Source organism: Toxotes jaculatrix, chromosome 3, assembly GCF_017976425.1.
Source record: "Toxotes jaculatrix isolate fToxJac2 chromosome 3, fToxJac2.pri, whole genome shotgun sequence".
NCBI lineage: Eukaryota > Metazoa > Chordata > Actinopteri > Toxotidae > Toxotes > Toxotes jaculatrix.
Window position 1 is genome coordinate 6,116,961 of NC_054396.1, and position 15,337 is coordinate 6,132,297.

Genomic DNA, 15,337 nt, shown 5'->3' on the forward strand with positions numbered 1-15,337 from the left:
AGAAGGCCAAGGGAATATTGTTGTAAGGGGATACATCTGCTCTGATAATAGGCATCAAAGTGTTCTCAAGGGACTTTTAGCATATCTACGTCTAGCATTTCTGTTGGCCTTTTTTAAAAATCTTTTTTTTTCTTTTTCTCTCTTAGGCTCTCCAAGTGGCTCGGCAGATACTCCTCCAGCAGCAGCAGCAGCAGCAGCAGCCCCAGTCACATCAGCTGCAGTCTCAGCAGAACACTGGCCGCAAATCCCCCAAAGCCAATGACAAGCAGCAAAGCCTACAGGTACTGTAAATATGTTGTCATTCTCAGAAACTCCCTTATTTATTAACTCACGATTATCAAATAGCTCAGTTATTTGACTTTGTGGTTGCTCAAATTAAAAAAAAAAAAAAAAAAAAAAAAAAAAAAAGAAGTGAACTTTTGCAAGTCTCTCTAGAACACAGTGTGCGAGGAAAGCCCAGCACTAGACTAAGTTCACAAACAGGAAATTAAAATTGGCAGTGCAACATTTGCAGTTATGTATGCTCATGCATTATGTGTGATTTAGCAGCACACACGTACACACAAGTACATATACAATCAACCATGTGTCATCTAAATCTTGACATAGAAGCAGCACTTTATAGAAACTGTTGCTGTTGTGAAATATATAGGCCAGACTGTAAGAAAGGGCTCTGTGTGGGCAGTTTAGATCACACGAACTCATCCAGTAGTGCCATGATCGTTCCAGTGCAGCCATACAACATCAGTGCATGTGGTTGATCCAGATTTCAGCTCCCTACCATCAGCAGCACAAGGTGTTGTTGACAGCATAACTCAGTTTAGAAGGTGCACAGCCTCGGTAAAAGTGAGGTAAAGAAGAAGAAAAGAGAGAAGTGAGAGAGCTGCATTCCTCCCACAGAGAAGTGAGTCTGGCCACACAGAGGAAGCTCCATGCTTTCCCTGTTTGCCTTTCATCACACACACACCCACACACACATACACGCACACACACGCACACACACACGAGCATAGCAGAAATGAAAAAGGAGGCAGGTCCCTACCACCAGCAGCAGGAGGTGCTATGGAGAAGCCCACAAGAGGGGTGGGTGATCCAGGTGGAGGGCTGAGAGCTGGAGGAAAGAAAGAGGAGTGAGGGGTGGGAGCGTGTGAAGGCTGGCAGAGGTAAAGAGGCTTTTGGACAGTTATGTGGACTGCCTTTGTGATTCAAAGAAAAAACAGCAGGATGAAAAAAAAAATCTTTTCTTATTTTTTCATCCTTTTCTGCTTTTAATAAGAACAGCGCTGCATATCTGATGCAATATTTACGTTAATTTCAGATCAGCTGCCTCAAAGATGTATATCTTTGTTTGAACAAGGAGCGGTTGTTTGTGTCAGTGTGAAATTGCAAACGACTTCAGGGCATATTTGGTAATTAATACGGAGGCCCTGTTCTCTATGTGTGTATATATATAATATTTAATACCCTTACTATCCCATTGGGGGCCCTTTTTAATGAGCTATTGTAGCAGCTAGGTCTAATGTCAGGTTGTGAAAAAGCCTCTTTGTTGTGCAGATGTCTTCGGAATAGCTCCAGAGGATGAAATATGACTGTGATGACCTTTCAGTTGTGTGCATATTTGTCAGGATTCAAATAAGTTGAAAGGATCAAACTAAACAGTTTCCCCAGCCTGGCAGGGAATTGTGCTGCAGAGGTCAACAGAGGGGACCACAACGGCAGATTCCAGCGTACAGCCAGTTGTTGGTACATAGTGAAGTACTAGACCATCTCCTGCAGACAAAGACAAAATTAAAATTCTAATTTATTAATGTATACAGAGAGCTTGGCCAAGCTGTCACTCAGCTTTTGAAAAGAGAGTCGGGCCCTTTCCCCCACAACCCCTCCCCTCCCCACTCCTGCCCTGTTCTTGTGAAGAGAGCAGCACAGGCTTGCTGTAGTAGCTAACTAACACCATAAATTGCCTGCCCTCTCATGTTGTATGTTGCATTTTGCTGGGTTGAAACCACCATTATGAAAAAGCCACAGGTCTAGACAAGTGTTTGTTTATCTCTGAGTTACATATTCTGCTAATTAAACACACCCCAACCACATACACACAGAGTTTAAAGCCAAGTGTTCATACATAAACATAAGTGTGCTGTTCTGTGTGAGGATCTATTACATTTGTTTTTGGTTGTGTTTTTTTTTTTCCCCTTTCTCCACTCATGGTTTTCTGATGGTGAGATTTTTCTTGTTGTCTCTTTTTTTCTCACACATCTCTTTCTCTCCTTCTCTCTCACAAACACATTTTGTGAAACACCAGAGGGTAACGGTCTGAGTCTCATCTCACTTCCTCTTTAAAGAACAAACCTGTGCTTTAGAGGAGCCCTCTACACACAGAACATTCACTATCTCCATCACACAGCCTGGATAATGATTCTCTGTTGAGCTGGACTGGGTCATCAAAAGACATGATCCAACAATTATGAGGCTGTGTAGTAAGCTGACACCCCATAAAAGCACCTGATCTGCGGACGAGGCTCCATTCATCTCAGCGGTCTACCCATTAGGCACGAGGAGATGTGCAGAGAGACTTTTACTCATTTGGAGATGTGACTCACTTTCCAATTCATTCTTATTCAAATCAAAAATAATGAAGCACAGTATATACAGAACATCTAAAAAAAATGACCTGCATAGAGTAGTAAAGGGAAAAAAATATGAGTCAAACAAGCCTCAGAATCCTTGATCAGCATTAAATGGCTCTTTGGTTTTTACATCACAGGGGTGCCCCCCCATTCCCCCCCCCCCCTTACCCCTGCACCGCCCACCCCTGCCTCTGGAAGCATACTCCGCTGTATACTCAGCAGCCTAGAGGTGCTTTAATCAGACTAGATATACAAACAGCTGGAGAACAGGCTGGAAAGCAGCTAAACTTACTTGACTGGTCAAAAAGCCAGTAAATTACATTGACAGAATGACACGTGTAATTAAAAGAAACCGTGCCACTTTTACCTTTTGCACTTCACACCTACAGTGGCACAACGACGAGAGCCGGCAACTCCCACCCCGCTAATTACCATTATCAGTGAAATGGTAGGGTTTGACTCATTAGTTCCATGTGCATTTAATTAGAGGCAGGCTGAAATTGGATTTAACTTATTACTTTTTCATGGATCACTTTCTTGTCATCACTTCAAATTGGATTGAAGCCCCAGGTAACTAATTATGCCAGCTGCAGGATCAGGAGTGGAGAAATAGGTAATTAGGAACAACACTGTCGGACCCTCGCTGATAGTCCACCAGCACCAAGGTGGGGGGAGGGGGAAAATGAAGCTCATTTGCGGCGTTGCTCGCGAGCCTGGCTGGTTAACTACACCTCATTGCAAGCGAGCCTAGGTAGGCATCCACCTCCTACAGGGGATTATGTGGCATTCAGCTGGGCCGAAGATGTTGTGTCAACATGGTGTCTCTGCTATCAGTGTAATGCTGAGATTATGCTTGTTTCCCATCCAGAATTATGCCTGAGATTGGCCTTCATTATTCATGTCATTGGTGCAGTGTGAGGTATGGCCAGCAGCCAGCGGAAGTTCCCTGCGTGGACGTTGCATGTGTGTCAGAACAGAAATAGTTTGCCAAGTTGAAAGAAGAGTAAAGGAAATGATAACTTCCCTTCGCGTAGTTTTGAGAGCTTTTATGTTTCATCTTAAGGTGGAGAGCTTCTCTCTAAGGAATATGAAGCTACTGTAAAAGAACATATCTGTCCCTTGGGGTTTCATTGTTTCTTGTATTTATTGTAATTATGTGTTGGCCTTTTGTCTTTAAATGAGAAACCCTATTCACTATTATCTGATAAATGTAACATTGAGCATTCTCATAATGTCAAAGGTGCATTACTTGTTATTTCTCAGACACAGAGAAAACACTGATAATGTTTCAAAATCGTGGCAGCAGACATTTTTCTTATCTATACTGTTATTGGCTGAAGCCACAATCTACAGTTCCTCAGCTTTCTTTTTTCTTTTTCTTTCTTTCTCTCTCTGTGTTTTCACACCATAGTGTTCAGCCTCACAGAGGGCATCTCCAGGTCAAAAGATAATGTCTTTTCAGTTTACAGGATGAAAGCCTTTTAAGTTGTAGAGCGCGCCTCCAACGCCCCTCCTCCCCGCGTTTGCTCTTCACATCCTTCATTTGTGGTCTGTTGGGGGGAAGCGTGATGTGACACAATCCAGGGGCCAAGCCTCTGTCTGACAGGACAGGGAGAAGCCGCTGGCTCTCTTTCTCTCCCTCTCCTACTGTTTTTGCAGTAGGCCCATGGCATTGTCCTGACACATGTATACCACAGCGCTCCAATCTGTAAGTCATTAGAGCACTAGGCCGAAGCCTGTCAGCTGGAGCTCAGCCAGTGCTGCGGGGTGATCTGAGGCAGCATTTCGAGGTGTTCCCGCTGTCCAGTCGGCCAGCAGCCCAAAGTGGCACAGCAGTGGTAGCCCACTGGCGAGGTGACAGTGAACACAAGACTGGATTAATGTTCTGGGTTAGATGCTGTGAGAAAAAGATTCTCTTAACACTTAGGGAGATGTGGCCAAGACAACAGTAGTGCATATTAAAAACACAACTGAAGCCTTTTAGACTAGAAGAAATTCTGAAGAAGAAAGAAAGGAAAGGAAACAAGAACTAAGAGGAAGAAGTACTGGACATATATAAACAGAGGAAATGGAGGCACACTCCCAAAACACTCAACCAAATCAAACCAAATGACAAACTAAATGATTCAGTTAACAAATGCTGTTATGTGGACATAACCACTCATAGCAACCAAAATAAGTGCTCATAGTGTGCACCTTCTTTCACACTGTTGTTTGGCTTAACTGTATCTGTACTTAAGGGACTATTTTAAGATTTTGGGAAACACACTTTTTTTTTTTTGGCAGTGAGCAAGATGAAAAGATTGATACCACCCTCATGTCTGTATGGTAGATATGTAGCTACCCTCTGCAGCTGGTTAACTTAGCTTAACACACAGACTGGAAACGGGGAAGCAGCTTGACTGGAGTCTTGCTCTCACCGTGAAGCTGCCAGACAGCCATGAGAGAAGTGACTGGAGTAAAACCAAAATGTGTTGCTTTTACACTTTACACTTTATGGATTGAACATGTCAATTAATGGGCTTTGGAGGTGCTTGTACTCCTGGACAGAGCTGAGCTAGCTCCTTGTTTTCAGTCTTAGAGCTAAGATAAGCTAACGGGATTCTGATGCTAGTGTCAAATTTAGCGCTCGGACATGAGAGTGATATCGATCATCTCATCTAACTCTCGGAAAGACAGCCAAATTGTCACACTATTCATTTTTCCACTAATGTACTGTAGGTTAAATTTTTTTTTTTTTTTTTTTTTTTTTGCTGTCCTTGCTTCCTTACCTCCTGGATGTGCTGTTCCTATGAATATTTTAGGGAAATATCCTTCAAGATAGCTTCTGTGTCAGTCTGTGTCTCCAATAGCAAAATAACATAATTCATCAGCTGTGTGCGTGATCCTCGGAAGGAATTCGTCTCTTTGTGTTTGTAAAAAGTCTCAAGGTGATGCTGTAATGAAATCTCATTTTGACGCGTGCGTTGCTTTGAGGTGATACAATCTGTCAGGAATGATCAACACAACACTAAGGCCGGTGCTTGCGTGGAACCCCAGGATCAGGCTGTCTCTTTTGCTGCTTGTTTTCCTTGTCATATTGTAAAAATGTATTATGTGTACTGTATAGATTAGAACCAGGTTTGGGATAATCCTGTCAGAATGAAGTCATCTGTCCCAGTTCCACGCAGCCAAGCAGAGACTTGGGGGTGGAGGCAGGGGGGTTGCTGCTGTGTTGGGAGCTCTCTCTCTCTCTCAGCCAAGACGATGACTGTCGAATTGACTCCAGTCAGAGCGCTGGGAGCCACGCTACCATTTTCAGGACCCTCTTTTCATTTGAGGCCTGATGTTTTCCTTCAAGCAGTGAACCCTCTCAACCCCCCCACCCCACTCAGTCATCCACCCAGATGCACGCACACACACATGCACATATCTCCTTAAAATTTGTTGTATCTTTGTGTCATCCTCTGGCGCTGTATCTTGATGTCAAGTGTATGTTGTTTGGAGTGATTCACACGCCCTTTGCGGAGGGGTGGAGGGATGGATGGATGCACAGTCAGCCATAGCATTAATAAACACTAACAGCTATGCAAGGTGCAGTCAAGTCAGCAACAACTCACAATGCAGTTTCCCTGTGTGGTTGACAGCTTGGCAACTCTCTGGTTCCATTTTCACTTTTTTGTTAGAGGAAGGGAAAAGAAATACTCTCTCACTCAGACAGGATGAGAGAGATCCAGAGACAGAGGGGCGCTTCAGCTACATGAGGACATAATTTGGAGCTGTATTTTATATTTGTGTTGGACATCATACAGTAAACCATCACAGTGCACAGCCTAGTCATCCATGTAGTTAACGCCCAGTGTACAGAAAGCATAAAAGCATAGCAACGTTTTTTTTTTCTCTTTTTTTTTTTTTGCTGTTGCATTTTAGTTTCTCCTTATTGGTTTGATGAAAGAAACTCACATGAAAAGTAGGAAAGAATCACCAAGAGGAGTGCTCATCTATATCTATTACCTCCAGGAATGTTCCTGAGGAATTTTATTGGTCAGTGTTGGAAACAGGACAGGCTAACAAATACTGTGTAATAACACCACAGACAAGGTTAGCTAAACAGTTAATCATAGTGGTTAGCGGTGCCATAGGCTTACTGTGCGCCCTACATTGAGAGTCTTCCTTAAGAAGTGATGACAAGAGCCACCCACAGACAAACTTGCTTGTACTCTGCCCATATATATGTCTGATTATAGTAGTAAATCTCATGTATTGTGCGATTACACACCAAAGCAGATTAATTACAGCATAATATAATCAAAATAACTTATTTGTTGCTTCATATTTAGTGGCCAAGTTATTTTTACCTCCACGTCCCACACATTGTTACTTCTTTTTAAAATACTGTGTACTGAGTTTCTGTGTACTAATATAGTTTCTGATTTAAATCAAAGATGAATCAATCGCCAAACAAGACAAGGCAAAAATTCCCCCACCTCCTTAAATCGATGTTGCTCAAACCTAAAAGTGCTCTTGTTTTGACTAAGTGAAAAACCGCACTAGACGGTACACGCTGAAACACAAGCCCCGTTATACACTGGCTGGCATATCACCTCAGGAAATATCTTGCAAATACAGAGTTCACATGTGCTGACTAAACGATGTGCTCCTGAATGCTAAAATTAAAAGTAAATAACCAAACCCATATATAATAGACCATGAGGAACATGGTGACTCAGGCATGACTTACTGTAACTCTACTCTGCTTCGGGTGATAACCTCATTCACTCTAAATATGACTTATTCCAAGTATCAGATCGGTAGGCTGAGGATGTTAAAAGGTAAGTTCACTGGCATGTCACAACAATTGAAATGCACTTTATTTTAACAGGACCCTTTAAAAAAAACACATCGTCAGCCATAAATAAAACTCAGTAATATTAAAATGATGAAACAGTTTCACTTGAGTTAGGAACAAGTGTACAGAAAAATAAACTAAACAGAAAATAAATGCAACTCGAATAACATTAAAAATCAAGTGAAGTATAACAAAAGCCACCGCTGGATTTGTTATCCTAGATTTCAAAATAGAATTACAGTGGAACTACTCCACCTCTTCAAATAGGTTTTTTGTGCTGTTGTTTTACTGCCGGAGAAATGACATAGCACTCTACTGTGTGGTGTCAGTGCAAGTGAGTGGCTCACCAAATAACAGTTCTCAAATCAAATGTAGGTTCTTTCCGAGCTGTACGAAGTCTAAGTGTTGCTGTAGCTCGGAAACATAGTTGATAAGTGTTTTATTTATAACTGTAATTAAATGCTTTGTGTCTCCTGTGACTTTGATAGGGGCCATGTAATATATTGAGATATATAAAAATAAAGAAATAATAGAAAGACCACATATTATGGTACTGATGTGAATCTAAAAAGTATTTTTGTTGCCTTGGCGATTTTATATAGAGCAGCTGTTATTTATATAGGTCCCACACCTGCCCTGCTGACTCCCTCCATCAGTAAACAATGATTTACTTTACACACACACCCAGGGAAACAGACTGTGTTTGTTTTCTCATGACAATGGTCCAGGTCACCAGAGCCTTTCAAGAAAAGGAATGAGTGTAGATTGCTATTTTCCTCCATTTCCTCTCCCCTTCTCTCCTTTTCTTTCTCTGATAGCAGTAAGACATTGGTTGGCATGCCGGTGCGGCTTATTCACTGGCTGTGTTAGTGTTTTGGGAAGGCTTTGTAATTGGAGCTGAGTCGTTATCTCAGAGCGGAGCGGACCAGAGCTCAGGCCAGACCAGACATTAACTCATACTTTCACTCTAACTCAAGCAGGAAATGGGAGTATTTTATAATGTCATCCTCTCTGTCATGAACACAATCGCTCAGTACTCTCTGTAAACTATCACAGGGGACGCCGGTTCAAGGCTCAAGGATATTGATGTTTCTCGGTGCACGGGAACAAAAAAAAAAAAAATCCATATAGCGTGTGTATCACATCGACACATATGTGTAATTATTTTACATAGCGCAGGCACAGAGGCAATGGATTAGAAAGACAGTGTGTGAGAGGAGAAGCTTGAACTGTGTGTCTGCTAAATTTATCATGAGGCCTTTGGGAGCGTTGAAATGAGAACAGTGGCCTATTACTGCTAAGAAGGTGTTTTATTGAGAATACGCCGACATACCACCCCAGGGAGAGTGCTGGGGGAGAAGAGTGTGGCCGTAGCCTAAACCACTTTGTGCATGTGTGCATTTGTGTGTGTGCTGAGTGCGTGCTTGCAGTTGTAGGCACATGCCTGCATGTCACTGTCTTTTTGTGTGAGCTGTCTTGAGGGTGTCAGATAGAAAATAAAAGCGCCTTTTCTTCCACTTAATTATTCCCTATGATATGTATTGGAATTGTCACTTTTGACACTTGAGGTGTCCCAGTCAATAATTTATATAGGTCAGGCCAGCTTAGCAGGGCTCATTGTTAGTTATTAGCAGATGAGAGCGGTGGCTTGTTATGCAGGCGCTCTGTTTATTTTACCAGTGTGTTTGCGGACTGGAATGTGTCCCATGAACATTCCTTCATCCCTGTCCAAGGGTTTATAGCTGTTGATATGAGCTGTGTTTTAGAGCTTGCTTATTCAGCTCTGTGTTTATTGTTATGATAATTAACAAAGTGAGGTGTTAATCTTGCCTCATGCCTTTTCTCTAATTCATTGTTAAGTGGGTTGCACAACTTAGTGAACCTGATTTTATTGTTATTACTAAAAGTAGGTCTGATTAGCAGCTCCCTTAATTTCTTTATGATTGCTACAGTATGTGCTACGGAATAAAATATACATGAGGTTGAAATTACACAAAATGGTAAGAGGTCGCATTGTTTAGTTAGAAGATTAAAACATATACATTGACAGGAGGCGAGCGTTTCATCCTGCCTTCTCTCTCTCCCGGTGAGTTCAGTGAGATCTCCAGTAGGTGGCAGGGTCCTGTTTTCCTCCCCTGTCTTTTCCCCTTGCTGAGTGCACATGGGTTTTAAAGAGTGTGATGATATCATGACAGCTAATTGCTCTCATTGGGATGGAGTTGGATGAATTGCCTGGTAGCTGGTGTAATGTTAGCTATTAATGTAAGTGGTTTTAGCTTGTCTGAAACCAAACTGTAGTATGAGTGTTTAAAACCTGGAGAAAGTTTATGCTGCTGTGGTTCATTTTTATGGCCGAATACACACACAACTCGGTGTATTGCAACGTGTTGCATGTTATGGTGTAAGTATGCACTGTATACACATTAGTGTTATTGGAGGAAATACAAGGGAAAACAAACTGTTCTCATAAATGTGTTATTTTATTCTAAAATAAAATACACGTGGTATCAGCTTGGGAAATTTAAAAGGAAGAAAAAGTCCAAATAACTACAAAGTGGCTGAATTGTTTGTGCATTTGTTGTTTTCAGCATGTGAAATGAGTTGTGTCTTTGTTCTGGCACTGTAAACAGTTCCATTTAGCAGAACAATAAAGGGCTGATAGCTGGGCCAGTTTTCTTTCTTTTCCGCTGGATAGCTGTGTTTACTTATCTGTTGTTTAATTAAAGGGCCTCTTTTCTTTAGGTTCCCATTGTTTCAATAGCACGGCCGGAGTCCCGGCAGGGGTCAAAGGGTTAACAGCCGTCAACTGTGTCTTTTTTTTTTCCTTTCTTTTTTTTTTTTTTTTTTTTTTTTTTTAAAGGGGCCCCCACACAAAGGCACGGGTTCACCTGCAGCCCAGCCCGCGGCTCCCCCATTGTGTGGCCCCATTTGAATTGATTATGTTTAGAGGGCTGGTTGTGATTGGTGGAGAAGGGCGTGGTTGATTGGATAGTTTTGTATCTTGTCAGCCGGGGAGCAACCTTGCGCGTGCAATCTGTCTGTATCCCGAGGAAGGTTGGAGACTCCACAGCACAGCAGCGCTTGTTCTCAGCCTCCCTGCCTGCCTGCCTGTGTGCCTCTACCTCTCCCTACCTCTCTCTCTCTCTCACTGACTCTCTCTCTCTCTCTCCTTCCCTCGCCGCTGTGCTCTCCGCTCTGCTTCACTCCACACCGCGTGGCCCGGCACTCTGTTTACCCTGCCAGCTAAATGGAGTTTGTCAGGTTTGTCAATATGATTGATTTCTGTGATTTTGCCAGCTTTCTTGTGTAAAAAACTTGACAATTTAATTTGACCAGGGAAAAAGAGAAAAGGAAGCTTATTGTCTGCCTATCGTTGATGTTCTATCATTGTAATTGGTTAATTTTGTCATGCAGTTTGCATGAGAGGAGCAGTTATCCGGGGGTTTACTTTGCCGGTGAGACACTGACAGTTTACAGGCTTGTTCTGATGGGAGAAAGACATGAAAGCAAGTGTCATGTACTTTAGATTTACTGTCTCAGAATGTGTTGCATCTCAAAATAAGACAGTATGGATTAGATGCTTCTGTTTATCTGTGTACTGTTGATGGTTGTCAGAAATTGAGCTTTTCACTTTTAGTACATGCAACAGTTTCTTTTACTTTGCTTGTTTGTCAGTTACAGTATTAGATGTCTAACCTTCTACATGAAGTTTCTGACTGCCATTTTACGCTCTTTGTTTAGTTTTGTTTACTTTGCTGATAGTGAGCTAACCAGTTAAGCAGGATCCAGTACTGTACTGTGTGCTGTTTGAATTATGAGAAGTCCTGGGAAAAAACAGGAGACAGGTTTGTCTTCTCTTTTACATTGTTGTTTTTCTCTGAAAATTATTGTATTATGTAATTATGTGTAATTATTGTGTTTTATTATTGAAAACATTCCCAGGGTAAGGCATTTAAAATACACAGAGAGACATGGATTTTTTTTTTTTGTTATACGCTTTGTGTTGCTGCTTGTGTATTTTGTGATGATTAGTTGTTCTGAGGTAATGAGTGCTGGTCAGACTTTGCTTGCTCTCAGGCTATGGCCTGGACTAATCCTCACTCTCCTCATGGTGTCACAGTGAATTAAGACAGTGGCTGGCACAGCTCTATATTTGACACCGTCACCACAAAACCACGTTGGAGACACGCTGTCACTCCAAATGTCATCGCTGAAATCTTCCTGAAAAGTTAGTGTGTGTGAATGTTTTTTACGTGCCTGTGTGTTTGTGTGTGTGTCACTGCTTGTAACAAAGGGATTATGGAGCACATTTAGGAGGGGAAGTTATGGTCATTTTCTTCCTTGTTTCTCTGCTGTCAACTTTAAGTCGTACTTAACAGTTCTGAGATTATACACAGAAAACAGCAGCTGACTTTCTGTTGTTTAATGACTCACTGATTTTTCCTATACTAATTTCAAGCAATACACTCAGACAACTATAAAACTGTTTCATGTGTGCTGTATGTTTGCACTTACCAGTTAGCTGAAACTTTTTTCTTTTTTTTTTTTGGGTGCAACGTTTCAGCACCTTGCGTCAGTGCTAGAAAAGTGGGTGCTTGAAAGGAAGGAGGGATGGAGGAGAATATTGACGGAGAATATCAGATGGTAGAGACGGAGGAGAGCGAAGCCTAAACAGGCCAGTGTGCACCGTAATGCCGTGCAGCTGTGCCGAGACTCGCAGTTTGGGAGAGCTGGAGTGCGAGCTGATTGGGTTGACAGTTTGTAATCAAAGTTGATTTATTGTTCATTAGTAGTGCATTAGCCCTTTCAGGCAGGGGCGTTATTTGTGCAGTGGCCTGTCAAGGCGAGGGGCTGCCAGCACCTGTCATTTCTAAACCATGACATCGGCAACCAGATATTAGCTATGTACCCAGAAAGGGGGGCACAGGGGGTAGCCGGCAGAGCCCCACGGCTCGCTGGGATATCCTTTACAGGGACGGTCTTTGCTTTGTACTGGAGTAGGCAAGCAAGTCAGAGAGGAGAGACGGGGGAATAGTTCAGCAGTGATATAGTGAGCCACCAGCTGCTCTCTGCTGTTATTCCCTGGCTTGCCTGCCTAAAACATGTTTTTACTTGAAAAAGGCTTTCATTCACTTTTTTTTTTTTTTTTTTAAGGGTCATTACTGCTCGGAGTGTGTGCGTCTCTGTTTCAGATAGGAAGATTAACTCTACACTTGAGATGCCATGGGTTGAGATGGTAGGATAATGATGAGATTACGTGGTGTAGAGTGTTTTGTGGCAGAAGGTCCTTTTCACTACTCATCTATGTCACGACCTATATATTTTAAAACAGTAAGGGAAGTGATGGTATTGACATGTTGCCCCGAGAAAATAAGGGTGGATTGTTAGGGATGTGTGTGACCTGCCGCTGACACTGAATATCTTTTTCTATATAATTTAATTAATTAACTGTATACTTTATATGAGTCACATAACACAACAACATTAAGAGTGTCAAGAAGCAACACAATTTGTGGCCCTCTTGTCTGCCGTCATGGAAACAAGGATTAGCTTTGCGTTGCTGGTGTGCAGAGAATAGAAACAATCTGCACGAGGATGTGTTGGCCATTGTCTTTTGACTACAGTTTCATTTGAAAGGGATTTTAGAGGCTGTGATCTTAATTAAATCTCAACTGACTCAAATAATGCATTTGAAGACGCGCATCGTTGCGTAACCGTGTAGAGCTGGTAAACCATCGATCACGTGCTTACCACGGGCAGTTCACACCAACAGTGACTGTAAGACATATTGGGGAAAAGCAAAAACAGTGAACGGTGTCACCCTGGATTTGTAAGCCACGTTTCAGAACTCAAACGCTCTGTGGCTTGTGAAACGTGCACGTGGAGGTGTGGCTTAAAAGGTCAGAAAGAGTGACAGGACATAGAGTCACATGTCAGAGATCCAATGAAGCACTTTAGGTTTTTTTTTTTCTGGCTGGGGGTTTATTTTGTGTGCATGAACTTGATTTTTTTTTAATGTTTGTGTTGTGCTCATTATTAAATAACTAAAAAAAAGCAGTGTTATTTTATTATTAGTACTATTAATAATATTATTTTTCCAAGAAAAAGGTTATTTATTATTTTTGCAGAATAAAATCATGAATCATAACTGTGTGTGTGTGTGTGTGTGTGTGTGTGTGTGTGTGTGTGTGTGTGTGTGTGTGTGTGTGTGTGTGTGTGTGTGTGTCCACCACAGTGGTCACCTGCAATGGTGTCTGCCTCTAGTGTGGGAAACAGCGTCCAGCATGCAGCTCAGTTGTTATTGTTGGGGTGAGAGCTCGCTCACTTTGCCGTGCAGTTTGTTTGTTTAAACCCGACACTGGGACCAGCTCCGGCGAAAACCTGTTTGTTTGTAGTCGAAAAGTTAATTAAAATGCAATCTTAACTTTTGTTTTTACAGTTGCTGCAAATAATTTGAGCCTCAGCCCCCTCACAGCCCTACACAGACGAATGCAGAATATATAGTGTGTGGTGAATGGAGACAAAATGTGGCTGTGATTATTCTGTTTATCTGAGCTGCAAACATTTTTAAAACGGCTTGATTGTGGATGACGAGGAAAGAATTATGGAGGTCTTAACACATGTAGGGATGAGTAGCTCTGTCCAGTTTTTAAAATTTGTAGGCTTACCGAAGAATTCAATGTGTTGTTTTACACACACACTGTTTAACAATTTATATATCAAGGTATTATTATTATTATTATTATTATTATTATTATCATTATTATTATTATTATTAGAAAAGGTTGTCAGCGTGAATACACTGCATCTATGTTTTGTAGAGGGAATAATGCTCTCCACCTCAGAGATTTCAATCAACCGGAATGGGTAATATAGAATTAGTCTTTCCAGTCTTGTCGACGACTAATTATGATCACACATCACTTAAGTACAATAGCTCCCGTGAAATCCTCATTTTGGTGACATTTTCATGCAGGAGATCATAGTCAGGATGGGAAGTCGTTTCCTTGCGCCACTGCAGGCCAAGGTAAAACAACAGCATCAAACGGACTAGACTCAGTGATTTCTCTAGGGCTTGTTATTTTCTTTTTTACTTCTCCATTCCATTTGATGCCCCTACAAAACAAGATGACCCCAGGGAGCACAAATGAAAATTTGATAATTCTCTTCTTTTTTTTTTTCTTTCTTTTTTCTTTCAGCCAAGCTGCACCTTTGCGGCCAGTGAAATGTCTGTGCCGGTCTCACTGATGTTCACCTCCTTGTCCCTCATTTCTGTTCCTCTTAATTGCCTCAGTGTGGGGAAAGGAGCTATCTTACAGCCTTGTTCACCCCTACTCCTTTTCACCAGGCGTTGACCTCTGACTTGTGGTAGGAGGGGGTGCTTGGGGAGCGTCTTCATTAACTCTGAATCAGTGACTTTTCAGATGTGTGGCTTGTGTTCTTTCATTAGATTATCATATTTTATGTGTGTGTGTGTGTTTTTTCTCGAGTAGTGATTCACAAAGAGAAATGCTCTTTCTGCAGGTGTCGTTAATGACAAATGCCCTTTATACTGTGTGTGTTTGTGTGCATGTTGCGGCTGTGCAGAGAATTATGGTATGAATGGAATGAATGATCTTTAACAAAAAGGAATATTTTTGACAATGTTTTGTCTTTGTTGTAAATTGAAAGACATTTTTCATATCATTTTTAAATGTTTTGTCTTTAATGCCTTTTACGTTTTTATACTGAGCATACAGTGCAGTCAGACTTCCATGCTCTATGTGGAAAATATGGTTTTGCTCCTCATATACATTGTGTTATGGGCTGCACATGTGCCTGTATGTGCTTGCTACTGTTAACATGCCACAGTTTAGATTTGTGTGTGTGTGTGTGTGTTTGT

The 15,337-nt window shown here is 41.7% G+C and overlaps 1 protein-coding gene across 15 annotated transcripts in view; it reads left to right on the forward strand.

Moving 5' to 3' along the window:
* The window catches only part of foxp1b (forkhead box P1b), a 148,168-nt gene that overhangs the window by 93,566 nt on the left and 39,265 nt on the right, over positions 1–15,337 (forward strand). For 13 of the 15 annotated variants that reach the window (XM_041034282.1, XM_041034283.1, XM_041034296.1 and 10 more), the window contains one exon: positions 147–281. In XM_041034282.1, coding sequence (XP_040890216.1) covers positions 147–281 — 135 coding nt within the window. Of the gene's footprint in view, positions 1–146; positions 282–10,506; positions 10,717–11,186; positions 11,301–11,575; positions 11,684–15,337 lie in introns of those variants that run through there. The other 2 variants (XM_041034294.1, XM_041034293.1) reach the window with 2 other exon arrangements.